Source organism: Protopterus annectens, chromosome 13.part0 (assembly GCF_019279795.1).
Source record: "Protopterus annectens isolate FY-2018-M chromosome 13.part0, PAN1.0, whole genome shotgun sequence".
Taxonomy (NCBI): Eukaryota; Metazoa; Chordata; order Ceratodontiformes; family Protopteridae; genus Protopterus; species Protopterus annectens.
Window position 1 is genome coordinate 635,532,688 of NC_056747.1, and position 26,431 is coordinate 635,559,118.

The window sequence follows — 26,431 nt, forward strand, 5'->3', positions numbered from 1 at the left end:
TTGAAATAGTAGTTTAACTGCTTTTGTTCAGACTCCAACTTCCCAATCACATATTCAACCTCATATGTGAAATCAGTTATATACAACTGATAACGCACACAAAAAACACTAACCTATTTAGCACTTTTGTTAATACTCCAACTTCCAAGTCACATATTTAACCTTATACATGAAATCATACACAACTGATAATACATGTAAAAAAACACTGACTGTGGTCACTATCTAGGTTTAAAACTTTTTACTGGCCCTGTAGAAACAAACAGTGACATGTCTTCTTAAGGTGGCAAAAGTCTATACCTGTCTAGTGGCACACTGCTTCTGTTACTATTTTATCAAAATTATTCTGTCTGGTAACCTCTGGAACATTTCCTGTCCAAGACTTATAAATGTAGTTTTTTATACTGACTTTTTGATAAATGAAAAGAAATGAACAAGTGAATGAATGAGTGAGTGTATGAATTGTAGTTATCCTTCCAAGTCTACTTGATTTTGCAGATGCTATGACAAATAACACAAGATATTAGAAACAACAAGAGATTCCACAAAAAAAATGTTAAGACAGACTGATGTGTATGAACCACTACAAGCAGAAATCAAAGGAACTACTTAAATTCTATTTTCTTTGTATGTGGCATTCTTAAGGCTGTATTAAAGTGAAAAAAATCACTTTGTTTTGAGAAAAAAATTGACATCAGGGTGGATCTTCTCAGCAAACAATATGATCCTTTCTCCTTCCAGATGATGATGTAGCCATCTGCCTTCCAGTTGTGCAGTAAACTCCAATAACCAAGCACACAGAATTAATTACCTGCCAATGTGTGGATGTGTTGTAAGGCATGCTCAACCCATTAGTACTGGATGGGTTACACAGCTCTCAGATTGCTCCCTCAACAAAGCAGGCTGCACAGCAACCTGTTTTCCCTAAATAATGAGATACAAATCAGTGCTGTGACTGGCTCCACACCTAGCCCAGCCCTCTGGGGATTCTATTACCACTATTTTTTGTTTCTCTTTTAGGGGAGATCTCAAGTCAAATAGTCACAGAAGACTTGGATTTCCAGACCTCCATGAGCAAGCCTTCTACTTCTTCTCTTACCAATACCCAAAGCACACTGTCCTCTTTGGTTAGAATGACGCAAGGTTCTACCTTCTTTGCTGACACCTGACAAATGATCTGACTGTATGTGATGTTATACTGTTAATTAATGACTTCCAGTGCAGCCTTGACAGAGGGGCTGGCAAGATCAGACTGACAGTATAAGGGTTCCAAGACTACCACAGCAGATCTGCCAGCCCTTAAACCTTACTTGTGATATAAATAGGACCTGCTGAAGAGACGGTTATATATCACAGAGACTATCCCTTCTCTGGAACAGGCTCCTCATCCATGTGAAGCAGAGTTCCTCCCTAATCCAATTCAACTGTAAATTGGACAGTTGGATGGAGAAGAAGAAATCCATCCCTGATTTGGCACATATGTCTTTAATGGACACAGGCAACCTGTAAATGGTCCGTCTCCTAGGCCCCTGTGTGTAAATGTTTAATCTCCCAAACCCCTGCTTACACTCATCGAGGGTATCAGAACTTGTCAGAGATTTGCGATGCATAGCTAGGATTAAAAAGGCCCTTGTCGTTAACTTGGTGCGCACCTATGAACCTATGAATAATAAGGTTAATTAAGTGGCTATATAAGAGATTGGAGGCAAAAACTATAGTGGTAGGATTCCTCTCTGTTAAGTTCTGTCTGAACAGTGGAACCAGGCAGGGATATCCTCTTTCCTTTTGTTATTTGTGTTATATTTAGAGCCATTGGCAAAGAAAATAAGGGATTCAGATATTCTGTGATATTGGTATGGTAATCTAGAAAAGTTGGCTTTAGCTGTAGATGATATAATTTTGTACCTGATAAAACCAGAAAAAGATGTCTCGGTGTTGTGGAACATTCTGAGACAGGTTCAAGTCTTTTGTGATATAAAATTAATGAGGACAAAACAAAGGCTATAGCTGCAAACTAGGTAGCCACACATGAATTGGTTCAGCAATACCTATACTTATATGGATATGATAAAATGAAGTACTTAGGAGTATGGGTGAAAAAGGATTTTGTTATGGCAGCTAAGGATATGAAAGAGACTAAGGACATGTGGGAAGAGACTAAAAAAGTTAATACAGAAACTGAGAAACTGGAAGGAAGCTCTTGTTTTTGGATGTGGATAGCAAGATAAAAGCAATAAAAATGTTTTTAGTCTCTTCGGTTTTATATACAGGTCAGACATAACAATGAAAATGTTTTTAGTCCCTTTAGTTTTATATACAGGTTGTTTTTATATACAGTCAGTGAGTTGGACGAAGTGGTGGAGCATGTACCCAAGGATGAAAAAGAGGTGACTGGAGCGGCCTTCAATGGGCATGTTGGCAAAGGGAATAGAGGGGATGAGGAGGTGATGGGTAGGTATGGTGTTAAGGAGAGGAATGTAGAAGGTCAGACTGTTGTGAATTTTGTGAAAAGGATAGATATGGCTATACTGAACATGTATTTTATGAAAAGGGAGGAGCAAAGGGTAACATACAGGTGTGGAGAATGATGCGCACAGGTGAATTATATCCTATGCAGGAGGGTCAGTCTGAAGGAGATTGGAAACTGTATAGTAGCGACAGGGAAAAGCGCAGTTAGGCAGCATAGGATGGTGGTCTGTAGGATGACTTTAGCAATCAAGAAGAAGAGGAGGAGTGAGGGCAGTGCCAAGGATCAAATGGTGAAAGTTGAAAAAGGATGATTGTGAAGTGGAGTTCAGGGAAGAGTTAAGACAGGCACTGGGTGGCAGTGAAGAGTTACCAGATAGCTGGGCAACTGCAGCAGAGGTGGTAAAGGCGACAGCTAGAAATGTGTTTGGTGTGACAGCTGGACAGAGGAAGGAGGACAAGGAGACCAGATGGTGGAACGAGGAAGTACAGAACAGTACACAGAGGAAGAGGTTGGCAAAGAGGAAGTGGGATTGTCAGCCAGTTCAAGAAAGTAGACAGGAGTACAAGGAAATGAGGCATATGGTAAAGACAGAAGTGGCAAAGGATAAGGTGTGTGGAGAGTTGCATGAAAGGTTGGACACTAAGGAGGGAGAAAAGGACCTGTACTGATTGGCTAGACAAAGTGTCCGAGCTGGGAAAGATGTGTAGCAGGTTAGGGTGATAAAGGATAATGAGGGAAACATACTCACAAACAAGGAGAGTGTGTTGAGCAGATGGAAAGAATACTTTGAGGGGTTGATGAATGAAGGCTGGATGACGTGGGGATAGTGAATCAGGAAGTGCAATGAATTAGGAAGGAGGAAGCAAGGACAGCTATGAAGATGATGAAGAATGGAAAGGCTGTTGGTCCAGATGACATACCTGTGGAAGCATGGAGGTGTTTAGGGGAGATGGCAGTGGAGTTTTTAACCAGATTAACAAAATCTTGGAAAGTGAGAGGATGCCTGAGGAGTGGAGAAGTGTATTGGTACTGATTTTTAAGAATACGGGGGATAAAATTGATTAGCCATAGCATGAAGTTATGGAACAAAGTAGTGGAAGCTAGGTTAAGAAGGGTGGTGATGATTAGTGAGCAGCGGTATTGTTTTATGCCACAGAAGATCGCTAGAGATGCAATGTTTGCTCTGACGGTGTTCTTGGAGAAGTATAGAGAAGGTCAGAAGGAGTTGCATTGTGTCTTTCTGGACTTAGAGAAAGCATATGACAGGGTGCCTAGGGAGGAGTTGTGGTACTGTATGGGGAAGTTGGGAGTGGCAGAGAAGTATGTAAGAGTGGTTCAAGATACGTATGAGGGTAGTGTGACAGTGGTGAGGTCTGTGTTAGGGCTGATGGATATGTTCAAGGTGGAGGTGGGATTACATCAAGGATCATCTCGAAGCCCTTTCTTATTTGCAATGGTGCTGGACAAGTTGACAGATGAGATCAGACAGGAGTCCCCATGGACTATCAATGTTTTCAGACGATATTGTGATCTGTAGTGAGAGTAGGGAACAGGTTGAGGAGACCCTGGACAGGTGGAGATATGCTCTAGGGAGGAGACGAATGAAAGTCAGCAGGACTACGGCAGAATATATGTGTGTGAATAAGAGGGAGGACAGAGGAATGGTGAGAATGCAGGGAGTAGAGTTGGTGAAGGCGGATGAGTTTACATACTTGGGATCAACAATTCAGAGTAACGGTGATGTGGAAGAGAGCTGAAGAAGAGAGTGCAGGCAGGGTACAGTGGGTAGAGAACAGTGTTAGGAATGATTTGTGACAGATGGATACCAGTAAGAGTAAAAGGGAAGGTCTATAAGACGGTTGTAAGACCAGCTATGTTACATGGGTTGGAGATGGTGGCACTGACAAAACGACTTTCATCAGAGCTGGAGGTGACAGAGTTAAAGATGTTAAGATTTGTACTGGGTGTGACGAGGATGGACAGGATTAGGAATGAGTACATTACAGGGTCAGCTCAGGTTGGACGGTTTGGAGACAAAGCCAGAGAGGCAAGACTGCATTGGTTTGGACATGTGCCGAGGAGTGATGCTGGGTATACTGGAAGAAGGATGCTAAGGATGGAGTTGCCAGGTAAGAGGAAAAGAGGAAGGTCTAAGATAAGGTTTAAGGATGTGGTGACAGAGGACATTCAGGTAGTTGGTGTGACACAGGAAGAAGCCAAGGACAGGGAGAAATGGAAATAGATGATCCGCTGTGGTGTCCCCTAACGGGAGCAGACGAAAGAAGAAGTAGACGAAGATGTTTTTATATAGAGGTCAGGCATATTTTTACCAACCAGAGGAGAAGTCGTGGATAGTAATTAATAAAGAGTTGAAGTATTCTATCAGGAATAGAGGAAGATTCAAGTGGGATAAGTTGATCCTTCTAGTAGAATGAGGTGGTTTAGGACTGCCTGATGATCTGAAGGGATAATTTAGAGCTATATAGCTAAGGCTCACTCACATAAATAACACAAGAAGAAAGCTACAATTCAAAGTGGAAAGGGATGATGATGAAGCAGGGGGAATTTCAAGAAATAAGTGGGATTTTGGAGGAAAGTCCTTAAGGAGAATAACAACAGCCATGCAGAATATTACATTTACAAAATAGCAAAAAGTATTCCAAGAACTATTCAACATGAAAATGGAAAAAAAAGACTGTGCCTTTAGGAATGACTACAATTGGGGGTACAGAGAATAGGCAAGAGAGAGCTGGTATTTAGTGCAGAAAACTCACAAAAGAACCAAGATATTGGGAGCAAATAACCAGAGAGAGTAAGGTAACTGAGTGGTAAGAAGCCAAGAAGAAATATGGACTGCAGGCTAGATGACTGTCCTCCCTATCAGAGACTGATATCAGAGTACAGGCAAAGAGAAAGGAATAGGGGAAACCTAAGTGAAAGACTTGCTCTGGTAGAGTTTTTTAATTGAATCAAGAACAGAAGCTGCAGTAAAAAAATGGATAATTAGTAGGGCATATAAAATGCTGCACAATAACTATAACTATAGGAATCAGTAAGAGGTATTTAAAAAGACTGGGAAATTAGACTGGATAAGCAATGGGAAGACATATGTATACCTACCAAATATTGACAAAGTCAAGAAGATTTAGGATCTTTGCTTGGAAGCATTTGCATATTTTTATACTCCAAGCAGATTCCATAATTTTTCCTCGGGTATATAGCAAATGTTGGAAGTGTGATGGGAATGAGGTAATTGGGAACACATGTTTAGCAGATTTTAAAAACTCCCTACAGAGTAGTCTGTCAGAAACATTGGGTGAGCAAATGGGTATAACTGAGGACATTTTTTTCAAGCTGGGATACAAGATCTGAACTGCCTACATAAAAGTAAGGCCTTGTTAAGCTTAATTCTGGTGGCTGCCAAAAAGCAATTACTAGAACATGGAAATCAAAGTCTAAACCAACTTTACTTGAAGTAGTGAATACTGTAGCAGAACTAAAAGAACTGGAAGTGGGATCTTTAGAGAAGGGTAGTAGTAAATTACACAAAAAATGGAAATTGTGAGAGCAATACACACAGAATAAGGTTCTGAACAAAGTGTGAGGTTTAAAGGAAGCCAGGAACTGATCAATTTGTGTGATGTTTGATGGACAATATTTGTATACAAATATATGTGATAAATAATGTTTGTAACTGTGAACATGTCAACATGGTTTTACTTTCTTAAAAAAAGACTTGCAGAATTTAAATCCTTTGGCTGAAGTAACTACTGCTAAAATAATGTTTTCCCATGCAACAATCTCAGACTTAGTAGTTATTTCTCATGTTTGTACACACACTCTTAATCCTGAGAGAATCATAATTCTTGTTTACAAAATTTCAATTGGAGGCCACTGGGACACAGGTGGAACCTGCAGAAAGCTATATTCTGGCATATTAATACATCACATTTAATAAGGATAAATAGTTCAAGCATTCTAAAAGTATCAAGTTTGGACATTTCAGAGGGGTTAAGTCCCTGAGTTGCAATCCAAGACATAAATCTCCTCCTTCACTGTAGATAAGATTTTCCTGCTTCACATTCTAGCTTTTGTTTAAGCTATTTAGGGCTCAAATGAAAAAAGATTCACTTTAAGAAATGAAAACTGTACTCTCCAGACTGAAATATTCACAGTTTTTAATAGTTTTCTTACTGTTACATTATAATAGACTTGGGTAGTGGTAAAAGGCATTGAGGAAGTGTGACCAGATTTACCAACAAAGACAGTTACGGTCATCTTGATCACCAAAGAGCTATTAAAACAAGAATAGCACTGTCTTGCTATAGAAATATTTCTGAATTAAATACAATGAACGGAAGGCATTCACCAAGTTTTAAGTCCATGGAAAATAAAATGCATCTATTTTTTACTGTGGCTGGTGAGAAAGTAGGTGCGTAATAGTGCTAGGTATATACAACTGACTTGTGTGCCTACACAGGGACATTCCAATTTATAAGACCAATGCTTGTCTTACTAGAGAAAATGGTACAAATGATGAAAACTCAGCAAAACAAAAGCAAGAGGAAAGTTGGGTACATCTAGTTACAGTAACCCTTCCCAAAGAAGCTCTGCAGTAGAAAAATGGCACATTCAAAGATGATCAATAATTTCAGAATGGAAGAAGAAAGACAAACTTATGGTCAGAAAACCTGCATTTTTTTTTATTTAACATGGCCTGTCATTATTAAAGTCCTCATAACAATACATCAATCAGTCCACTAATACCTAAAAACAAGTTCTACACTGTAAAATGTTTTGCTAAATTGTAGCCAATCAGACAATTCCAATTACAGTTAGAGAAAGGTCTGTGAACTAAAAAAAGTTATGTAAACAAAGTCAAATGTTACCCCCGAGCGTAGGATGTCACACCAGCCAGAACAATATAAAATAATCCAAACAGCAGCGGGTGCTGGTGTGGAGCGGCCAAAAACCAAAACTGAAACAGTATACACCAATGGTTTTGTGTAGTGAAAGGAAACCTTTCACTTAATTCACTCTTCAAACGACAAAACTTCCAAACAGAAATCACCACGCTAACTCTAGCAATGTGGAGCAGCAAATCCTTTAATCACAGTGAGCGCTTTCGCCATGCGGCTTCTTCAGACTGTATTACAATAATGAAGACTCAAACGGTTATCTTTATAACATATTCCATCCTCCCATTGGTTAAAAACGTCATTACACATATTCAATTAGCAAAACGCAAAAACAGTCGATCTCATGCAGAATGCATTCATGCAATGCAAGCCGCTTCGTTATATACAAATAGTATTCACAAAAACCAAAGTGCACATCACTCCATGTATAAAAATTAGTAAAAAGGAAAACAAGTGCAGTAAATACAGAAGATAAACATTCATAGAATGCATTTCATGGTCCTTCTCATGATAGAACCACAGGCACACATTGTTGTGGGATCACTCCATATAACAACATAAAGACATTTTGCTAATCTACGCTTAAAACGCTAATCATATGTATAAAAAGTAAGCCTACACTTACTACTATAAAATCTTGAAAAATACAACAAACGATGTTTCTTCTTCTACTTTCAGACAGCTACACTATCAAACAACAGGACCACGTTGCTCCTGAAAATGTCGTCATCGTTGACTTAAAGGGGACGACAATCAGGAGTCAGACAGTTAGTATTCAGGCTCTGTAGTGGATGATTCCACATCAGATAAGGGAAAAAATATATACAACTACGTTAAAATTAACTAACATTAAAATTAATTATTCCTGCTAAAAAATACATTCAGGATGCAGACAGTTGATATTCAAAATGTATAGTGAATGTAGACACCATACATTCAAATGCACTACTCCCGTTGAAAAACCAAAATAAGACGGACCACTCCAGGAACCGAGAGTAAAAATATTACAACGGAACCAAGTAGAGCTCACATACTATAAACACTCTAAATACAAATGTATACAGGGGTTGCAGGCATTAACATTGCCTAAACTTACTTCAGCCTCGCACTTAAAATGGACATGTCATAGACCAAAACGGTCATGTCAAACAATATCAGTCTCCGTAACACCACATCTGACAGTGCGGTAAGTCTCTAGAGGTGCTATACCCCAGGGTCTAAACGCTGAAAAAATAGAGCTCGACCACAGCTCTATTTATGTGTGTGTATGAATATGAAAATGTCACTCCGAGTATAAACTCAAATGGGGAAGCCATAAGGAACAGAAGAAATGTAGGGGAAAAAGGAAAAAAGGGGGGAATAATAATGAACAGGAGGGGTGACAGAGAGGCATTGTTGAATTTTGTTGAATGTATGAACAGTTCAACTGAATTCCTTAGGTTTACTTTAAACTACTCAGTAGACCACATCTCATATTTGGATGTGAGTATCAATAGACTCAATAATGGGCTACTTAACACAAATGTGCATAGGAAGTTATGTTTTAGGAACACTATTCTACACAGGGACAGTATGCATCCCAAGTATGAGTTCGATAATGTAATGAAAGGCCAGATAATGAGGGCCTCTAGGTTGAACCCTACCAATGAAGGCTATGCAGATGAACTTAAAGGTTTGAAGGCTAGATTTATAAAAAGGGGTTACAATGAAAGTACCTTTGAATGTACTGCTGTTAATGTTGAAAGCCTTAGAAACACCAGGGCAAAACCATACTACTCTGAGCCTTTACCTGCTTTAGTATTGAACAGTCCTCCAAACCCTAATAAGAGCAGAGCTTCCATGTTTTATACTAAAGATTCAGTGGATCTGAAACAAATTATGGGGAAACACTGGGATTTACTGTTGCTAGACCCTGATATAAAGGAGATAGTGGGGTCATGCCCAAGTATCACTTATAAAAATCAACCCAATTTAAAGAGGATATTGTGTAAACCCAGGAACAACTTAGGTACAGAGAGACTCAGCACACAGTTGACGAATACAACACCGTGTGGCAAATGTAATCAGTGTTTGTTTATTAATGAGACAGTGAGCTTTATCCATCCCACCACTCAGCGGTGTTATAGTTTTTATACTAAGACCTCATGTGAAAGCTCCAATATTGTCTACATGGCAACCTGTGAAGCGTGTCAAGCGTTCTATGTTGGTAAAACCAACAGGTCACTTAGAGAACGCATTAGGGAACACATCTACCACATTAGGACAGCTTCAGTGGTTAATGCCTTGGCTAAACATCATAAAGAGAGAGGGACCAGCCATTCCTTTACATTCTTTGTCATTCAGAAGATTATACCGAATAAGAGAGGAGGGGATATTGTTAACTTCACCCTTGAGAATGAGATGAAATGGATTATAAGATTGAGGGCTGAGTTATACCCAGGCCTGAATGACAAAGTACAGGTTAGGCCCTTCCTTCGGAAAAGGAGACTATATGTACCTAAACAGCAGGATTCATAGACCACCCCTTGTAGTATGACAACAACTGGTCTTCCACTATTGTACCTTAGGAACATGCACATACAGATCCTTCCACACACTCACACCTCCTATCTTGTCCTTCTCTCATCTCTTCCTCTGGTTTCATCCCTTCCTCTATCCATCCTGTTATCTCTACTTTCCCCCTGTCCCAACCCATCCTTTCTTTCTTTTTTTCTCTTCTTTCCTCTCTTCTCTTTTATTCTTACCCTTTCTCCTGTTCATTATTATTCCCCCCTTTTTTCCTTTTTCCCCTACATTTCTTCTGTTCCTTATGGCTTCCCCATTTGAGTTTATACTCGGAGTGACATTTTCATATTCATACACACACATAAATAGAGCTGTGGTCGAGCTCTATTTTTTCAGCGTTTAGACCCTGGGGTATAGCACCTCTAGAGACTTACCGCACTGTCAGATGTGGTGTTACGGAGACTGATATTGTTTGACATGACCGTTTTGGTCTATGACATGTCCATTTTAAGTGCGAGGCTGAAGTAAGTTTAGGCAATGTTAATGCCTGCAACCCCTGTATACATTTGTATTTAGAGTGTTTATAGTATGTGAGCTCTACTTGGTTCCGTTGTAATATTTTTACTCTCGGTTCCTGGAGTGGTCCGTCTTATTTTGGTTTTTCAACGGGAGTAGTGCATTTGAATGTATGGTGTCTACATTCACTATACATTTTGAATATCAACTGTCTGCATCCTGAATGTATTTTTAGCAGGAATAATTAATTTTAATGTTAGTTAATTTTAACGTAGTTGTATATATTTTTTCCCCTATCTGATGTGGAATCATCCACTACAGAGCCTGAACACTAACTGTTTGACTCCTGATTGTCCCCTTTAAGTCAACGATGACGACATTTTCAGGAGCAACGTGGTCCTGTTGTTTGATAGTGTAGCTGTCTGAAAGTAGAAGAAGAAACATCGTTTGTTGTATTTTTCAAGATTTTATAGTAGTAAGTGTAGGCTTACTTTTTATACATATGATTAGCGTTTTAAGCGTAGATTAGCAAAATGTCTTTATGTTGTTATATGGAGTGATCCCACAACAATGTGTGCCTGTGGTTCTATCATGAGAAGGACCATGAAATGCATTCTATGAATGTTTATCTTCTGTATTTACTGCACTTGTTTTCCTTTTTACTAATTTTTATATATGGAGTGATGTGCACTTTGGTTTTTGTGAATACTATTTGTATATAACGAAGCGGCTTGCATTGCATGAATGCATTCTGCATGAGATCGACTGTTTTTGCGTTTTGCTAATTGAATATGTGTAATGACGTTTTTAACCAATGGGAGGATGGAATATGTTATAAAGATAACCGTTTGAGTCTTCATTATTGTAATACAGTCTGAAGAAGCCGCATGGCGAAAGCGCTCACTGTGATTAAAGGATTTGCTGCTCCACATTGCTAGAGTTAGCGTGGTGATTTCTGTTTGGAAGTTTTGTCGTTTGAAGAGTGAATTAAGTGAAAGGTTTCCTTTCACTACACAAAACCGTTGGTGTATACTGTTTCAGTTTTGGTTTTTGGCCGCTCCACACCAGCACCCGCTGCTGTTTAAAAAAAGTTATGTGTTTTAACTCAAACCCAGTTTAACAGCAACATTCTGTGGTAGAAAATAAAATACAGACACACTATCAGCATCTTCAGTAAAGTATATTTGAAGCCCTTGCATGTATTTCCTACAAGGATGCAACTAGAACTAGGGTTGAATTTACAATAACTATACAAAGGACAAAACATCATAAAGCTATCAAGAATAGTGAATGCACTCTACAATATACATGAACCATACACTGAAAACAGAAATGGTCCCCTGCGAATTCTAAATTTTACAAACTATCACACATAGATCAATTTCTATCAAAATTATCATCTTAACTTCCAGGAAAATAAATGTGTACTTTAAACATGATTCTGAAACAAAATGTCTGAATGGTATTTCTCGTAGATGTGTATTTGGCAATGAAACCATCCTACCTTATCAAGATTGTGCAATCTTGGAGTTAGACTACATCAGTAGAATTTCATGAGGGGTAGATGCCCATCCAAAAAAAAAACACTTCTGAGAAAAGACACACTTAGGTTTTTAATTTTCAATGTTATTATTAGAATTTATTGTTTTCCTTTCTGTGAGACATGGTAGAATCTACAAAAAATTCTACCAATGTGCCATTCAGACTGACATTCCAAAAATTGTCAAAAAGCGAACTGTGGGTTATTTTAATATACAGAAGAAATCTATGAAATATTTTACTTACATTTTTTGACTACTGAAGACTGATCAAGGAAAGAATGGTTGAAAAAGGTTTCTGAAAAACAGAAAAAAAGATAACTTTATCATGAAAGTACACTGGTGTTCTTATTACAGAGTAATCCAATTTAGAACAGTCCCAACATTATCTTAGCTCTTCAGCTTCTCAATGCAATAAATCTAACAAATGTCTACAAGCAAGTGCTGCAATAAGGTTGAAGGGGAAGTCCACATCTCAGTGGTCCCACAGATAAGAATACTGTGGTAATAACTCTACATTGAAGATGGAGATGCAGCACAATCCTACCTCATGTGCCTTTTTACCTCATCAACATCAAAACAAGAGATGACCTTTGGGGTTCCCTAGGCAGCTTTGTATGAACCCCCCATACAATCAGAATAAAATGCTGTTCTATATAAACTACAACTGTATAAGATAATCATCTGAACAGTAGGTGCTCTAAGAACAGTGCCTCTGTTTCAGTGTCCATAATCTGATGGGATTAAATGCTATCGGTCCTCAGACAAAACTAAATCAACTGTAAAATAATGCCTAAGGGCAGTCCTGAGCCATGGACATCAGATGGGAGTCAAGCAATAAAACAGACAGCAACTATAATTTGTATTTTTTTAAAGTGAAGATCACGCCTGTTTTACTTAAACAATACTATAACACCAGCTAAAAAGTGAAGGGATAAGAGTGTGACTACTAAAACTACATATTTAATAGCAGCATTGAAAAAAAATGATATCGACATAAGCAAATATTTAAATGTACCCTTTGGAAAATTTTGCAAAAAGAAACAAAGTATACAAAGCCAGCCATAAAGTCTGTGGCAAAGTGCAGCTTTGAAAGCATACTCACTAAAAAGGAAGATGCACAGACAATAAGAACACTGCTGCAGAAATTCATTATATGAATGAGTATTTTTTTATATCAATATGTATTGGCTGTAGGCAAAATATCTGTCATATGGCTCAATCATTTTCAGTAGATGGAAGTTACTAGGGGTCTGTGGATTTAATCTCACACCACTGTCATAACAGTGAAATCTTCCCAGAAACGACTATGCTCTATGTGTTCTACTTGTAGTCTTTTTTTTTTCTACCCATAATAAATGGAAAACAAATCTCGTATACTAACAAATGCTCTTCCAGAAAGCTAAAAGAATATTAAAAGTTTAAAACAAGCAACATAACAAACAACATAAAGGTACAATAAATACAAAAGATCAAAACCTACGAAACACAATACGCCTCCAGCTAACTGACTAAAGGGGAATAACTAAGAAAAACACAGCAAGCACTGTAGACGATCATGCAATACAACAAACCAAAAAAAAAAGACATACACAATCAGTTATCTGGCACACAGCCAAATGTGTAAACAGACTACCAAACTGAAAACAAGTAAAACACCAGTAAGAAGAGTATCAAATATTGATTGCTATGATGAGCATGATCACGCAACTACAATACATTCAACATAAGGCTCACTGCTATAGAAATTCCTTATAAGCAAAACAGGAATAACAAGCAGCGTACCCACATTTTCTCAGTAAGAGGAGTACGGTCTATAACATAGCCTGCAAAACAGCCAAAGCAAATCCCTGAAAACCTCTAGGCTGGAAATCTCACTTGCAATGTGATGCCCAAGAAGCAAATTCACAGAAGGTTTGCACAAGTTCATATTTGAAGAAGGCTGCAGTGGTAGATGTTGACTTACTAGCATCAGCTTAATCTCCTCAAGTCAGAACTGTGCTGCATTTTTCATAACAAAAAATAATGCAGTTAGCCAACCACTTTGGGGAAATAAAGGTCTATCTGGGGAGTAGATTACCCTGTCTGCTTTGCACAAATGACACAAACAGCTGATAAACAGCAGCTGGTCAGATCAGCAGCTCAGCAGTCTGGGCCCTTTCAGTGCAGTATGTCAGCTGTTACTGCACATTTCCAGTATGAAAATTTTGTAAGTATTCTCTTACTGGGGAAAGATGGCTCAAATAAACTTCAGACACCACTACAGGCAAAAAAAAATTAGGTCTTTATTCTTGAATACTACTATTTCAGCAAAACTTGCATATGGGCCTTTAACAAGGTAAATGCATGTATTGTTTCAAGGAATTTCAGGGACCACTTTAGGCATAAAAGAAAGATTTACTCTTAAAACATACTTTGCTGTTTGTGCAAAATCTGTACATGATTATTTTAAATATTATCTTTCTGAATGAGGTTACTGCAGCTAAAAGGACTGGTTACCAATTAAGACATCTATCTGAAACCTAATGAAATAACCGAACTTAAAAGGAAGCAAAGTCTGTTTTTCAATATATTAAAGTTTAAATCCCAAGCAGGAGCTATGGGATGTTTTGCATACCTCAGATGTCAGATCCCCTTAATAAACTTCTGCAGCAATCTGAGGAGATACAGCCAGATATGGCATTCAAATGTACCTTAATGGAACAGTAAACCAAGTCTGTATCATGTGTCATTGAAATACTACACAGAACTGAAGGTACTGGATTGGAGGCTGGATTCATTACTTTAGTTTCATGTGAATGGGAAAATGTAATCTATTCAAAAAGGTTAATATTTGCATTTGCCAGCATGAAGCTATGATAATGAGGAGGTATTTGAGGTAAGTTTTTTCCACTTTTAGAAAACAGCTTTAGAATCAGAGTGGTTGAAGGAAAGTTGTAAGAAAAACTTCACTACCAAGTGTTACAAAAGGTATGTCAACCTTAAAGAAGCTTGAGACAAAACACGGGAAGCTGGTGGTTCAAATGGAAGGTACGTAAATCTACTCTTAAAAATACCTACAAAAATAGTGTTCTCCCGGTTATGATGAACTGAGAGATTTCTATACTTACAGAGTATCTGCAAGGGTGTTTTGTTAACATGGAATGTAAACAACCTGAAGCAACAAGTTCTTCTGAACTGCTTACTCTCAGATTATCACTATTTATATACAAATGGCATAAGAATGGGCAAAGTACAGTTGTGTACACTTACCATAAATGTAGATATTCATGTGTATTCACTGTTGCAGTCATTACATTTGGGTAATCTGCTTGCAGGTTGCCCTCAGTTGGACTGATTAACAAAGTCTTGGGTCCTGCATCAGTTGCTGTCCCTTCTTCCATGACGTCAGGTCATCAGGGGTATAAAACATGCAGCCGATTCCATCACATCAGTTTTTCTTGTCCCAGATGTCAGGTGTCCCCCTAATGGGAAGCAATTAAACATAAAAGCACAAAGATATACCTCCAACAAAAAAGCAAATACACCAAAAAGGCTTTAAAGCATAGTAAAGGAAAGTAGAGGTATAGCCAAAAGAAGTTAGGGGGCTGGAGGGAGGGTAACCAGGACTGCAAAAGTGAATACACTCGAACATCTACATTTATGGTAAGTGTACACAACTGTACTATGTTCTTCATGTTTCACTGTTGCAGTCATTACATTTGGGTAGATTCCCAAAGCTATGGTTGGGAGGAGGAGTTTAGAATGCAGGGCCAGCTATAAGGCCTTGCAAGACTGCAGTGGCAAAGCTAGCTCTGGATTTAGAGAAAATTGGTAAATGATAATGCTTTGTGAAAGTATGTACAGAACTCCAGGTAGCAGCTTCTAGGATGTCCCTGGTAGGGACACATCTGAGAAAGGCTGCAGAGGTAGATGCAGCCCTGGTGGAGTGAGGTCTGATCCCCTGGGGGATAGGTTTTCCATGGTGCTTATAGCATAAATGAATGCAATGGCTTATCCATTTAGAAATGGTTTGCTTTGAAATAGCCTTCCCCTCTGCCCCTGCAGCAAATGCTACCAACAGTTGTTCAGATTTCCTTTGAGGTTTAGTCCTGTCCAAGTAGCATCTAAGTTGTCTGTGCACATCTAAGGAATGCAGTATCCGTTCCCCTTTATTCTGTGGATTGGGAAAGAAGGTTGGCAAATGAATGGACTGATTAAGAGCCACACTGGATACCACCTTGGGCATGAAGGATGGATTGGTTCTGAGTGACACTCTGTCTGCATGAAAGATGATGAAAGGCTCCACTGCCATAAGGACCTGTAATTCAGATACCCTTCTAGCTGAAATGATTGCTAAAAGGAAAGCTGTTTTCCAAGAAATAAATTTTAAGTCTGCAGCAGCAGCTGGCTCGAAAGGAGGTAGAGTGAGTTTTTCCAAGACGAAGTTAAGGTCCTGGGCTGGAGTTGGAGCTCACCTGAATGGTCTCAAATTGTTGGCCCCTCTGTGGAAGTGCTTGAGCAGTGGATGAGAGAAGAGGGGAGGTTCTGTGTTATAATGAGGTAAAACGGCTGAGGCATGGATTTTAATGGAGGAAAAAGACAGGCCCTTGTGAAGCATCTCAGTTAAGTATTGTATAATCTGAGGTAAGTTGGGCGCTGCTGTGCTCATCCCTTGAGATTGGTTCCAGGCACAGAATCTTTTCCATTTTTCAGCATAAGATTTTCTAGTACTAGGCCTCCTTGCCTCTAAGATGATATCCACCACAGGTTTACTGAGGGATGGTAAAGGAGAGATTAAGTAATAAGTCAGGCTGCAAGGTTCAGTGCTGGAAACTGAGGGTGCAGAATCTGGTTCTCCTGCTGATACAGCAGGGAAGGAGTCTAGGCAGGTGCCATGGAGATAACCATGACACACTGTGAAGGAGGGGGTACCAGTGTTGGTGCAGCCAGTCTGGAGCAATCAAAATCATCCTTGGTTTGTCCTGTTTGACTTTTAGTAGTACTTTGGAGAGCAGAGGCAGAGGGAGGAAGGCATAGACTGATAGGTTTTTCCAGCTGAAGGACAGAGCATCCACTTTCTAGGCTTGTTTGTGGGGAGTTCTCGTGCAAAATTTGTCCAATTGGTAGTTCTGGGGGGGAGGCAAACAGGTCTATATCTGGGCTCTGCCATTTGCTTTTCAACATGTTGAAAATCCTTGGTTCCAGTTTCCCCTCGTGTGGGTCCATGAGGTTTCTGCTTAGTCCGTCTGCCAGTGTACTTAATTTTCCTGGCAGGAATTGGGCTTGTAGGTGCACTTAGTAGCTCAAGGCTGTGTCCCACAATGCCATGGCTAGTCTGCAGAGGGGGTAAGAATGTGTACCCCCCTGCTTGTTTATGTACCACATAGTGGTGTTGCCCATCTTTACCATTAGTTGTCCTGGATGAATGTAGTCCTTGAAGGCTGTCAGGGCATTCTGTACAGCTAATATTTCTTTTTGATTGACATGCAGGTGCATTTGACTTGGGTTCCATTTGCCCTGAATGCACTTCCCTGCCAGGTGAGCCCCCCCCATGCATAGTCTGATGCATCTGTTGTTACGGTTTGGGTGGCAGGGGGTGGTGTGAAAGGTAGTTCCTTGTTTTGGTGGCAGGCCTCTGCCCACCAAAGGAACTCTAGGCATAGGCAAGGTATGATAGGAATCATTGTTTCTAGGTTTTGAGAATGTTGACATCATAGGCTTTTTAGATATCACTGTAGTTTCCTGATATGCAGTCTTGCATATGGAATTAGAAGAATGCAGGAGGCCATGAACCCCAAGGCTTGCAGTATTTGTCTTGCAGATAGCAGGGTTTTTGTGGCCACTTGTTTGAAGTAAGTTGTCAAATGAATTTGTTTCTCTGGCATGAAGCAAGCCATCTGGGAAGTTGTATTCAAGCTTGCTCCCATGAATATAATTTGTTGACAGGGTACCATGTGTTTTTTCTTTTCATTTATGGTGTACCCCAAACAAGTTAGAACCCTTTGTACAAAGGTCAGATGATTCAAAAGTATGTCCTGGATTTCTGCCTGAATTAGACAATCATCCAGGTATGGTATATTTGAATATTTCTTTGCCTGCAAAATGCAATAACTGGACCTAGGCACTTTGTGAATACCCTGGGCGCAGTAGATAAGTCAAAGGGCAGTGCAGAGAACTGACAGTGCATGTAGCCTGCTTTGAAGCATAGGTATCTTCTGCAAGATTCCTTGATTGGGATGTGCAAGCATGCTTCTTTTAAATCTAGTGTTGTGCAGGCATGCTTCTTTTAAATCTAGTGTTGCCAATCAGGCATCTTTGCCTAGCATAAGAAGTAATTGGTGACGAGTCAGCATCTTGAATTTTGGAATTTCTAAAAAGGTGTTTAAGAGTAGACAGGTCCAGGATAGAACGCCATGAATTGTCTTTTCTGGGTACCAGGAAAAGTCTGAAGTAGAAACCTTGTCCCTTTTCCTCTTCCAGTACCAGTTGAATAGCCCCCATGCTTAAGAGAAAAAGTACTTGTTTTTGGGCATCTGCCCACTGATTTAGGGGTAGATCCGGCCACCCGCTTGGTGTTGGCAACGTGTGGAATTGAAATCTGTATCCCTGGGACATTATATTTAAAACTCATTTGTCCTGAGTAATGAGTTCCCAGTTCTTTGTATGAAGAGCAATCTTTCCCCCCAAAGGGGCAGTCAGTTGATAAGTGCTTGGAAATTTTAAACGGAAGTCATTGAGACAGTTTATCATAGGGGGGAGTCTTATTACTCCCAGATTTGGAAGTGGAGGTCTCTCACTGCTTAGTCCTGTGTGTCCCCTGGGACTGAAACCTGGGACTTTTGCTGTGTCAGGGTTTGGCTTGAGAAGACCTGGAAGGGTCTGGAAAGGACCAATTCTTAGACGGCCAGTGCTAACTAAATCTAGGAGGCTGAACTTGTAAGAAATCTTTAACAGTTTGCATAGATTTAGCTTTATCTTCCATCTTTTTAAGAACTTCCTCTGCCTTGTTGCCAAACAGGCGTTCCTGATTTAAGGGAGCATCCAACAATTTAGCTTTAACATGATTAGGCAAGGATTGCTCCTTTAGCCAAGCATGCCTTCTGAGCACAGACCCAGTAACAGCATACCTGCAAGAGGCCTCTAATGAATCAAAACCACATTGCAAAGTATGTTTTCCAACTTGTTCAGCAGAATGCATTAAATCCTGTAATTCTTTATTTTCCACACAGTCAGGGATCAACATCATTTTCCGTTTAAACAATCCAGTAACATGTTGCTTTGACAGTAACATGATACTTTAACATATGAAACTGGCAGTTTAAAGCCTTAATGGCCAAGGTTGCAGAAGTGTAAACCGTCTTACCCCATATATCAAGCACCCTGCAGTCTCTATCAGAAGGGGTAGGATTTTTAGCAGTAGAAGCCTTAATGCCCTTGGGCCCCTGTGAAATAGTCTTTGGATCCGCAATAGGATTTTTAAAAAGGAACTTGTGTGACTCAGGGACCCTGTAGTATCTGTCAGGTTTTCTGGAAGCAGGAGGCAAGGAATCAGGGGCCAAACTAGATTCCGAAAAAGCATCAACAATGTCTAGTACAGGAGGAATAGATAAAGGCCTATGCTGAGGTAGGAGTAAGAAATCCCTAAGCCTCTTTTTTGAATCAGAAAAATCCTGGCTTTCCCAGTGGAAATGCTCCCTTAGAGTATGCAAAGTTTCCCCAAAAGAAAAATCCTCTGGAGGGGAAGCAGAGGGAATGGAGTCCTCTGCATCAGAATCCTCATAAGTAGATAAGGACAAATCCAGATCATCAGAAGAATCAGAAAAAACAGAATCCTGGTCAGAAGATTCATAAACAACTTCAGTCCTAGGCCTCTTAGAAAGGGGGGGGGGGTTGGCTACCCCTGATTAGAGTTATTAAATCATCAGCCATTCTTATAATTTGCTTTTTAGGCATAGAGGCCTGAGCATGTGGCCTGGGCATCGTTTTTTTAGGCATGGTTCGAGATTTAGGCCTAAGTGAAGAAGGAGGCGTTGATTTAATATGCAAGTCCTTAGGCCTGAATACACCCTCAGAAGCCAGTGCCTGCACAGCGGCTCCAGACCCATCCAAGGTAGAGACATCCACGGGTTGCATAGTTGAAGCATCTCGCAGCATACCGGACTCCGAATGGGTCTCAGTAGAGGCCTGCGAATCAGACGTAGCGGGTATCAGGGGCTGCGAAAGCACCTCACTGAGTACCGGCGAACTGGCGACTGGCTTAGGAGAAGCGTTGTCGGCAGTTTTGGACCTTGGCGGCCTGTCTCTGTCTTTATCTTTGTGTTTTTTCAGAATCCCAGTAGTCGGATGGCTAACCGATGACATTTCTGGATAATTAAACCAAGAACCGAAATATTTAGAGGCGAAACTATACCGACGACAGATAGTGCGCTGATTAAATAAAGCACAAAACCGCAGCAAGGTACGTCATGGTCAGGGCCTAGGCAAGGAATACAGTTGTTGTTGTTGTTGTTGTGTCTTTCGGCTTTTCCCGGTTAGGGGTCGCCACAGCGGAACTCCGGTCTGCTAATGATTGGTAGTTGATATTTACGTGCTGAGTTACCAGCCCTGACGCACAACTTTCAACGAAGGTACGCTCATTCACGCATGTCTCCACGCAGAATACGCTCTAGCTGAGAATCGAACCGGACAGTGCCTTACTGTGAGGTGACGATGCTACCGCAGCCACCACAGCGGATAGGCAAGGAATACAGTACGAATGAAAATCTTTCTGAGGTATTTGCTTTCCACAAGTAATGCAATTATTAACTTTTACTGATATTGGAAAGGAGCAAGAAAAAGTTTCCCTAACAGGGTACTTAGCTTTAATTGAAGACTTTGGTTCTGAAACTCGAAAACGAAAATTTCAGGAGTCGGCCGACCGGCACTTGCAAACTGCTTCTACTTTAGGCACCGTAAGGCAAGAAAGACTGATGTAATGGTGTCAGCTGCATGTTTTATACTCCTGACGATGACCTGATGTCATGGAAGAAGGGACAGCAACCCGACGCAGGACCCAAGACTTTGTTAATCAGGCAGACTGAAGGCTACCTGCAAGCAGATAACCCAAATGTAATGACTGCGACAGTGAAACATGAAGAACATCTGTACTTTCCAAACTGTCTGCTCTGGAAAAATCTGCTAAAGACTACTGGCCTGAACTGCCAACAAGGATATCCATATATACCAAATATTAAATTTCTGCTTTTACTACCTCCTTTTAACTCCCGCTCCCATCATACCTAATTTACATAGTGCAAATATCACATTCCTGACGATGACCTGATGTCATGGAAGAAGGGACAGCAACCCGACGCAGGACCCAAGACTTTGTTAATCAGGCAGACTGAAGGCTACCTGCAAGCAGATAACCCAAATGTAATGACTGCGACAGTGAAACATGAAGAACATCTGTACTTTCCAAACTGTCTGCTTTGGAAAAATCTGCTAAAGACTACTGGCCTGAACTGCCAACAAGGATATCCATATATACCAAATATTAAATTTCTGCTTTTACTACCTCCTTTTTTCTCCCGCTCCCATCATACCTAATTTACATAGTGCAAATATCACATTTAGCAGAGTGCTACTGGAATATTCAAGTATTTAATGACTTACATAGTTATAAATGCCATTAAGAAGTTTCAATCCAAGTTACTCATATATACAATTGTAAATATAACACTTAATCATACTAACACTTGCATGACTTTATTTTTGTTATACCTATACATTACTATTTTATTATAATCTAATGTACATATTGTGTCTCCCAGACTGAACCTGAAAATGGTCCATTTCGATCAGTGTTCTGTCATGCTAACCAAAGTAAAACAAAATAAAATAAATGACAAAGCTTTATCTTTCATCTCCAGTACTGTATTAGATGATATTTTTTCATGCCAGTTTTAAATGTCTGCACATGACTTTCTACCAAACTAATGGTTGCAATGGATTATTCCATGGTGTTTAAGAAAATGATTAAATTCCTTTGATATGAACTAAGCGCCAGTACCTGTGGCTATGTGTTCTCGTAACCATTAAAAAAATTAAAGAAAATAAAAAATCAAGGGACTGCTGTTGTGGACTATGTGTACTGGTAGAACTACCCATAGATATAGGGCATGTGGTATGCTGCCACTTGTTGCTTTCTGACAGATATGTACAGTTCACACTTTTAGAAACCTTATCAATGATTGTTGCAGTCTAATCATGAAATTACCTTTTGCTTTTTCACACAGATTGTCCCAAAATGGGGACAAGTAGTTGATTTTTGAAATGACCTTCATGATCATGAAGAAAGTGCCAAAAACGACCACAGTAATATATTTCAGTTTGTTGCTTTTTAATTTAATTTAATACAACTTATTCATCTGTTAAACATGTAAATAAACTGGTCTTCATGGACCCTTTTCAACCAAGACCTGGGCCACAAATAAAAGGATGAATGCAACATATATGGACAACAAGTAGCCAGTCAACGAGCATGTTTTTTGGAAGGTGGAAGGAAATTGGTGTACCAAGAGAAAATCCACAATGACACATAAAAAACAGAAAAATGCACAGAGAGTGAGCAGAGATCAGAATGAGCTTCACACCCTGTAGCTGTAAGGCAAGATCTTAACAGCAGAGCTACAATGCTTTCATCCAAAGACTACCCCCAAAAAGATATCAGAAACTGTTTTTTTTTTTTGCAATCACATTCATGACCGCAAAGAAAGTGAAAGAAATAAATACCCTAGTAATGTATTTCACTGTGCTGCTGTTATTCATATCATCCCAACTCTTGCCACCGTAACTATAAAAAAGACAAGAAAAGTTAAGAAAAAATTATATAACACAGTTGTGGGCATCATACACTGTTACCAATACTCACAGACACATTAACACCTCAACTTGTATATGGGTCAATGCATTTTAAGGAATTTTTGGTTTCAAACATGTCCCTGGACTTATACAAATTCAATGTAATCACAAGTACATACAGAGTACTCTGAAAACATCACAACTTTATTAATCAAGAAACATCTTTATTAAAGTATCATGCATGACATAGGCCATGTTACATTTATATAAATGAAAACAAACCACAATGGTACAATCTCAGTTGCAAACATTATACATTCCAAACCATGCCAACACAACTGTAGCTGCAAACATTATACATCACTTTTAATATATCCAGTCAATGTTAGCCAACCATTACATTCAAATCCTGCCTTCCTTTAAACCTTGCTCCTCCTCTGCATGTATTGATCACACATTTCCCATTTTCCCTATGTAATTTGCTCCTACCCTTTTCTAAAAATCCCAGTTCCAGTTGTTTTATCTGTGTTACTGTTTCTGCTACGTATAGTAATGTTGGTCTAGACTTTGGTTTCCATTTACTAGTAATTGCTTTTTTGGCAGGCATTATAATTAGACTTGGAAAGGCCTTACTATGTTTAGGCAATTTCGATTCTGTATCATAGCTCAAAAAAATAATTTCCATAGTTACTCCAATTTGCTCACCCAGCATCTCTGACAGAGCAGTCTGCAGGTAATCTTTAAAGTCTGCCAACTCATTATACTCCCAGAAAATATGTTCCCAATTACCTCTTTCTTCCCCATCACATTTCCAACATTTGCTGTCTACCTGGGGAAAAATCGTTTGAAGTCTGCTTGGGGTACAAAAATACCATGTAAACATTTCCAAGCAAATATCCTAAATCTTCTAGATTTTATTGCTTATTTGGGAGACATACATATATCCCTCCATTCTTTCTTGAAGAATTGCTTATCTAAATCATTCTTCCCAATCCATCCTAACCTTCTCTGATTGATTCTTATAGTTAGCATGCAATATTTTATATGCTCTACTAATTATCCCTTTCTTAATGGCAACTTCTGCTCAGGATTCTACTAAAACCTCTACCAGTGTTGGTCTTTCGTTTAAGACCCCCACCCCATTTCCTTCTCTTTGTCTATACTCTGATATCACTCCTTGAAATGGAAGGCAATCTCTACCCTAGTCCAAATAAGTTATTGGCATCTTCCCATTCTATTACCTTTCCCTCTCTAGTTATTTGCTCCCAATACCTTGGTTCCTTTGCCAGGTTTCTCCAACATATTCCCTCCCCCTCCTGCCCATTGTTTGTATCCCTAATTGCAGTCATCCCTATCGGCAGAATCTCCTTTCTCCACTCCTGTGTTGGTTTAGTTCTTAGAAGACCTTCTGCTACTTTATGAATATAACAGTCTATAGGATTATTGCTGTTCTCCTTTAAGGTCTGCATCCTAAATTCCAGTCTCTCCTGTTACTTGAACCCCCCCCCCTCCATTTCATCATAATCTCTTTCCACTTTGGATTATAGTTTTCTGCTTGTGCTATGTACAGGAGCCTTAACTGTGTTGCTCTGAAATACCCCTTGAACTTGGGTAATCCCAATCTACCCTGTTCTATTGGAAGGATATGCTTATCTCACTTGACTCTTGCCACCCTCCCAGATAAAATCCTTCAGCTCATTATTAACTGCTATCCACAACTTCTCCTCTGGTTGATAAAAATATGCCTGACCAGTGTACAAGACTAAAGGGACTAAAAACATTTTAACTGCTTGTATCTTACTATCGATATCCATATAACAGAACTTCCATTTTCTCAGTTTTTGTATTATCGTCTGTTTAGTCTCTTCCCACATATCCTTAGCTGCCACACTGGTATCATTTTTAATCCATACTCATAAATATTTCATTTTATCATGTCCCCATTAAAATGGATATTGCTGAACCAATTAATATGTAGGTAGATAATTTATAGCTACTGCTTTTGTTTTAGCCTCATTAATTTTGTATCCTGAAAAGGTTTGAAACTGTTTCAATAAGTTCCACAGCACTGTAATGTCCTTTTCTGGTTTTGTCAGGTTTAAAATAATGTCATCTTCAAACAGAAAACAGCTTTTCTTGACCACCATACCAATAATATCCTTGAATTTCTGAGTCCCTTATTTTCTTTGCCAATGGTTCTAAATATAATTTAAAGAAGAAAGGGAGAAAGGACACCCTTGCCTGATTCCTCTGTTCAAGCACAGTTTATCAGAGAAGCCCCACCCACTTTAATTTTCACTGCCAATCCTTCATATATCCTCCGAATCAAACTTCTAATTTTATCAGGGAATGCAAATGCTTCCATTGCTCTGCTCATAAAATCCCAGTTTACTCTGTCAAATGCTTTTTCTGCATCAAGACCTACCAGCAACAGTGGTATTGTCTTGCATTATGCTTCCTTCTAGATCACCATTGTTCTGTTTATGTTATCAAATGTTTGCCTGATCTCCACAAAACAACAATGATCCATATTTATCAATTTTGGCACTACCTTTGCCATTCTTTTAACCATTATAGACATAAACACTTTATAATCATGTTTTAATATTAAAATAGGCCTGCATGAAGCTGGATCTGATGGATCTTTACTTATTTAGGTATTACAGCTACCACTGCTTTCTTCCAGGATGTTGGTACTTCTCCTTCTGTTAAAATACTGGTAAACAAAACCTTCCAGATCTTTATCAGCTTTTCCCCTCCTAGCTTCCAAACTTCCCCAGGAATACCATCTATTCCTGGGGACGTTCATGTAGATTGGTTATACATCACCATTTGTATCTCATCTCCTCCTGTCCTAACTATTAGTAATTGAGCCTCCTTTTTCTTTAGCCTGGGCATATTGAATTCTTCCACAAACATTTCCATTTATACCTTTTCTTGATTTCCATATTTCTTTGCTTTATACAGACTTTCTCAGAATTTTCAAAATATTTCTAATACTTCTACAGGATCCCTTGCCTTGTTATAGGCTCCCTAAGCTTGCTAACAGCCCCTTCTACTTTTTGTGTGCCAAGTCATTGTGCTAAAAGTTTATATGCTCTAGAGTTATTATGAAAAAACATTTGCCTAACAGCAATTTTTCTAAACTCATGCACATTATAAAGGTAATCCTTTATGCTCTGTTTAGCATTCTGTAATTGCTACTCTTCTTGTTCTGTGAGATTCCCCCTATTTTGCAAACCTTTAATATCTGTCAGTCCCTCTAAATAATTCTTGTTGATTCTTACCCATATCTCCCTTTATTTCCACCCTATTTTTAAAAACCACTTTAATTTTATCCCATTCCCTAGCTATATTTTCAGGAGAAGCTTCTATATTCTCTAATAGTTATTAAATAATTTCCACTACCCTTTCCTTCCACTCTTTTCAACAGATAGGTGGGAAAGCACCAGTGTCTCATTCTTATTTTGTTACTCTATGGTTTTATTTTAGTTATTATTGGCACATGATCTGAAATAGTTATTGGGTGTGTATCAAGACCTTCAATTAAATGCACATGTTCTTGTAAATTGTAAATTCTGTCTAGCCTAGCCCAGTTTTTGTATCTTAGGGAATAATATGTATATGTATGCACTCTAAATTCCTAGTACTGAATTCAC

General features: G+C 39.2%; 1 protein-coding gene across 1 annotated transcript in view; it reads right to left on the reverse strand.

Annotated features, from left to right (window-relative positions):
* ULK2 (unc-51 like autophagy activating kinase 2) overlaps nt 1–26,431 on the reverse strand; it is a 711,692-nt gene that overhangs the window by 273,095 nt on the left and 412,166 nt on the right. Inside the window, exon 12 of the mRNA XM_044054320.1 lies at nt 12,196–12,246. Within this exon, the coding sequence (XP_043910255.1) occupies nt 12,196–12,246 (51 nt within the window). The remainder of the gene's footprint in view (nt 1–12,195; nt 12,247–26,431) is intronic.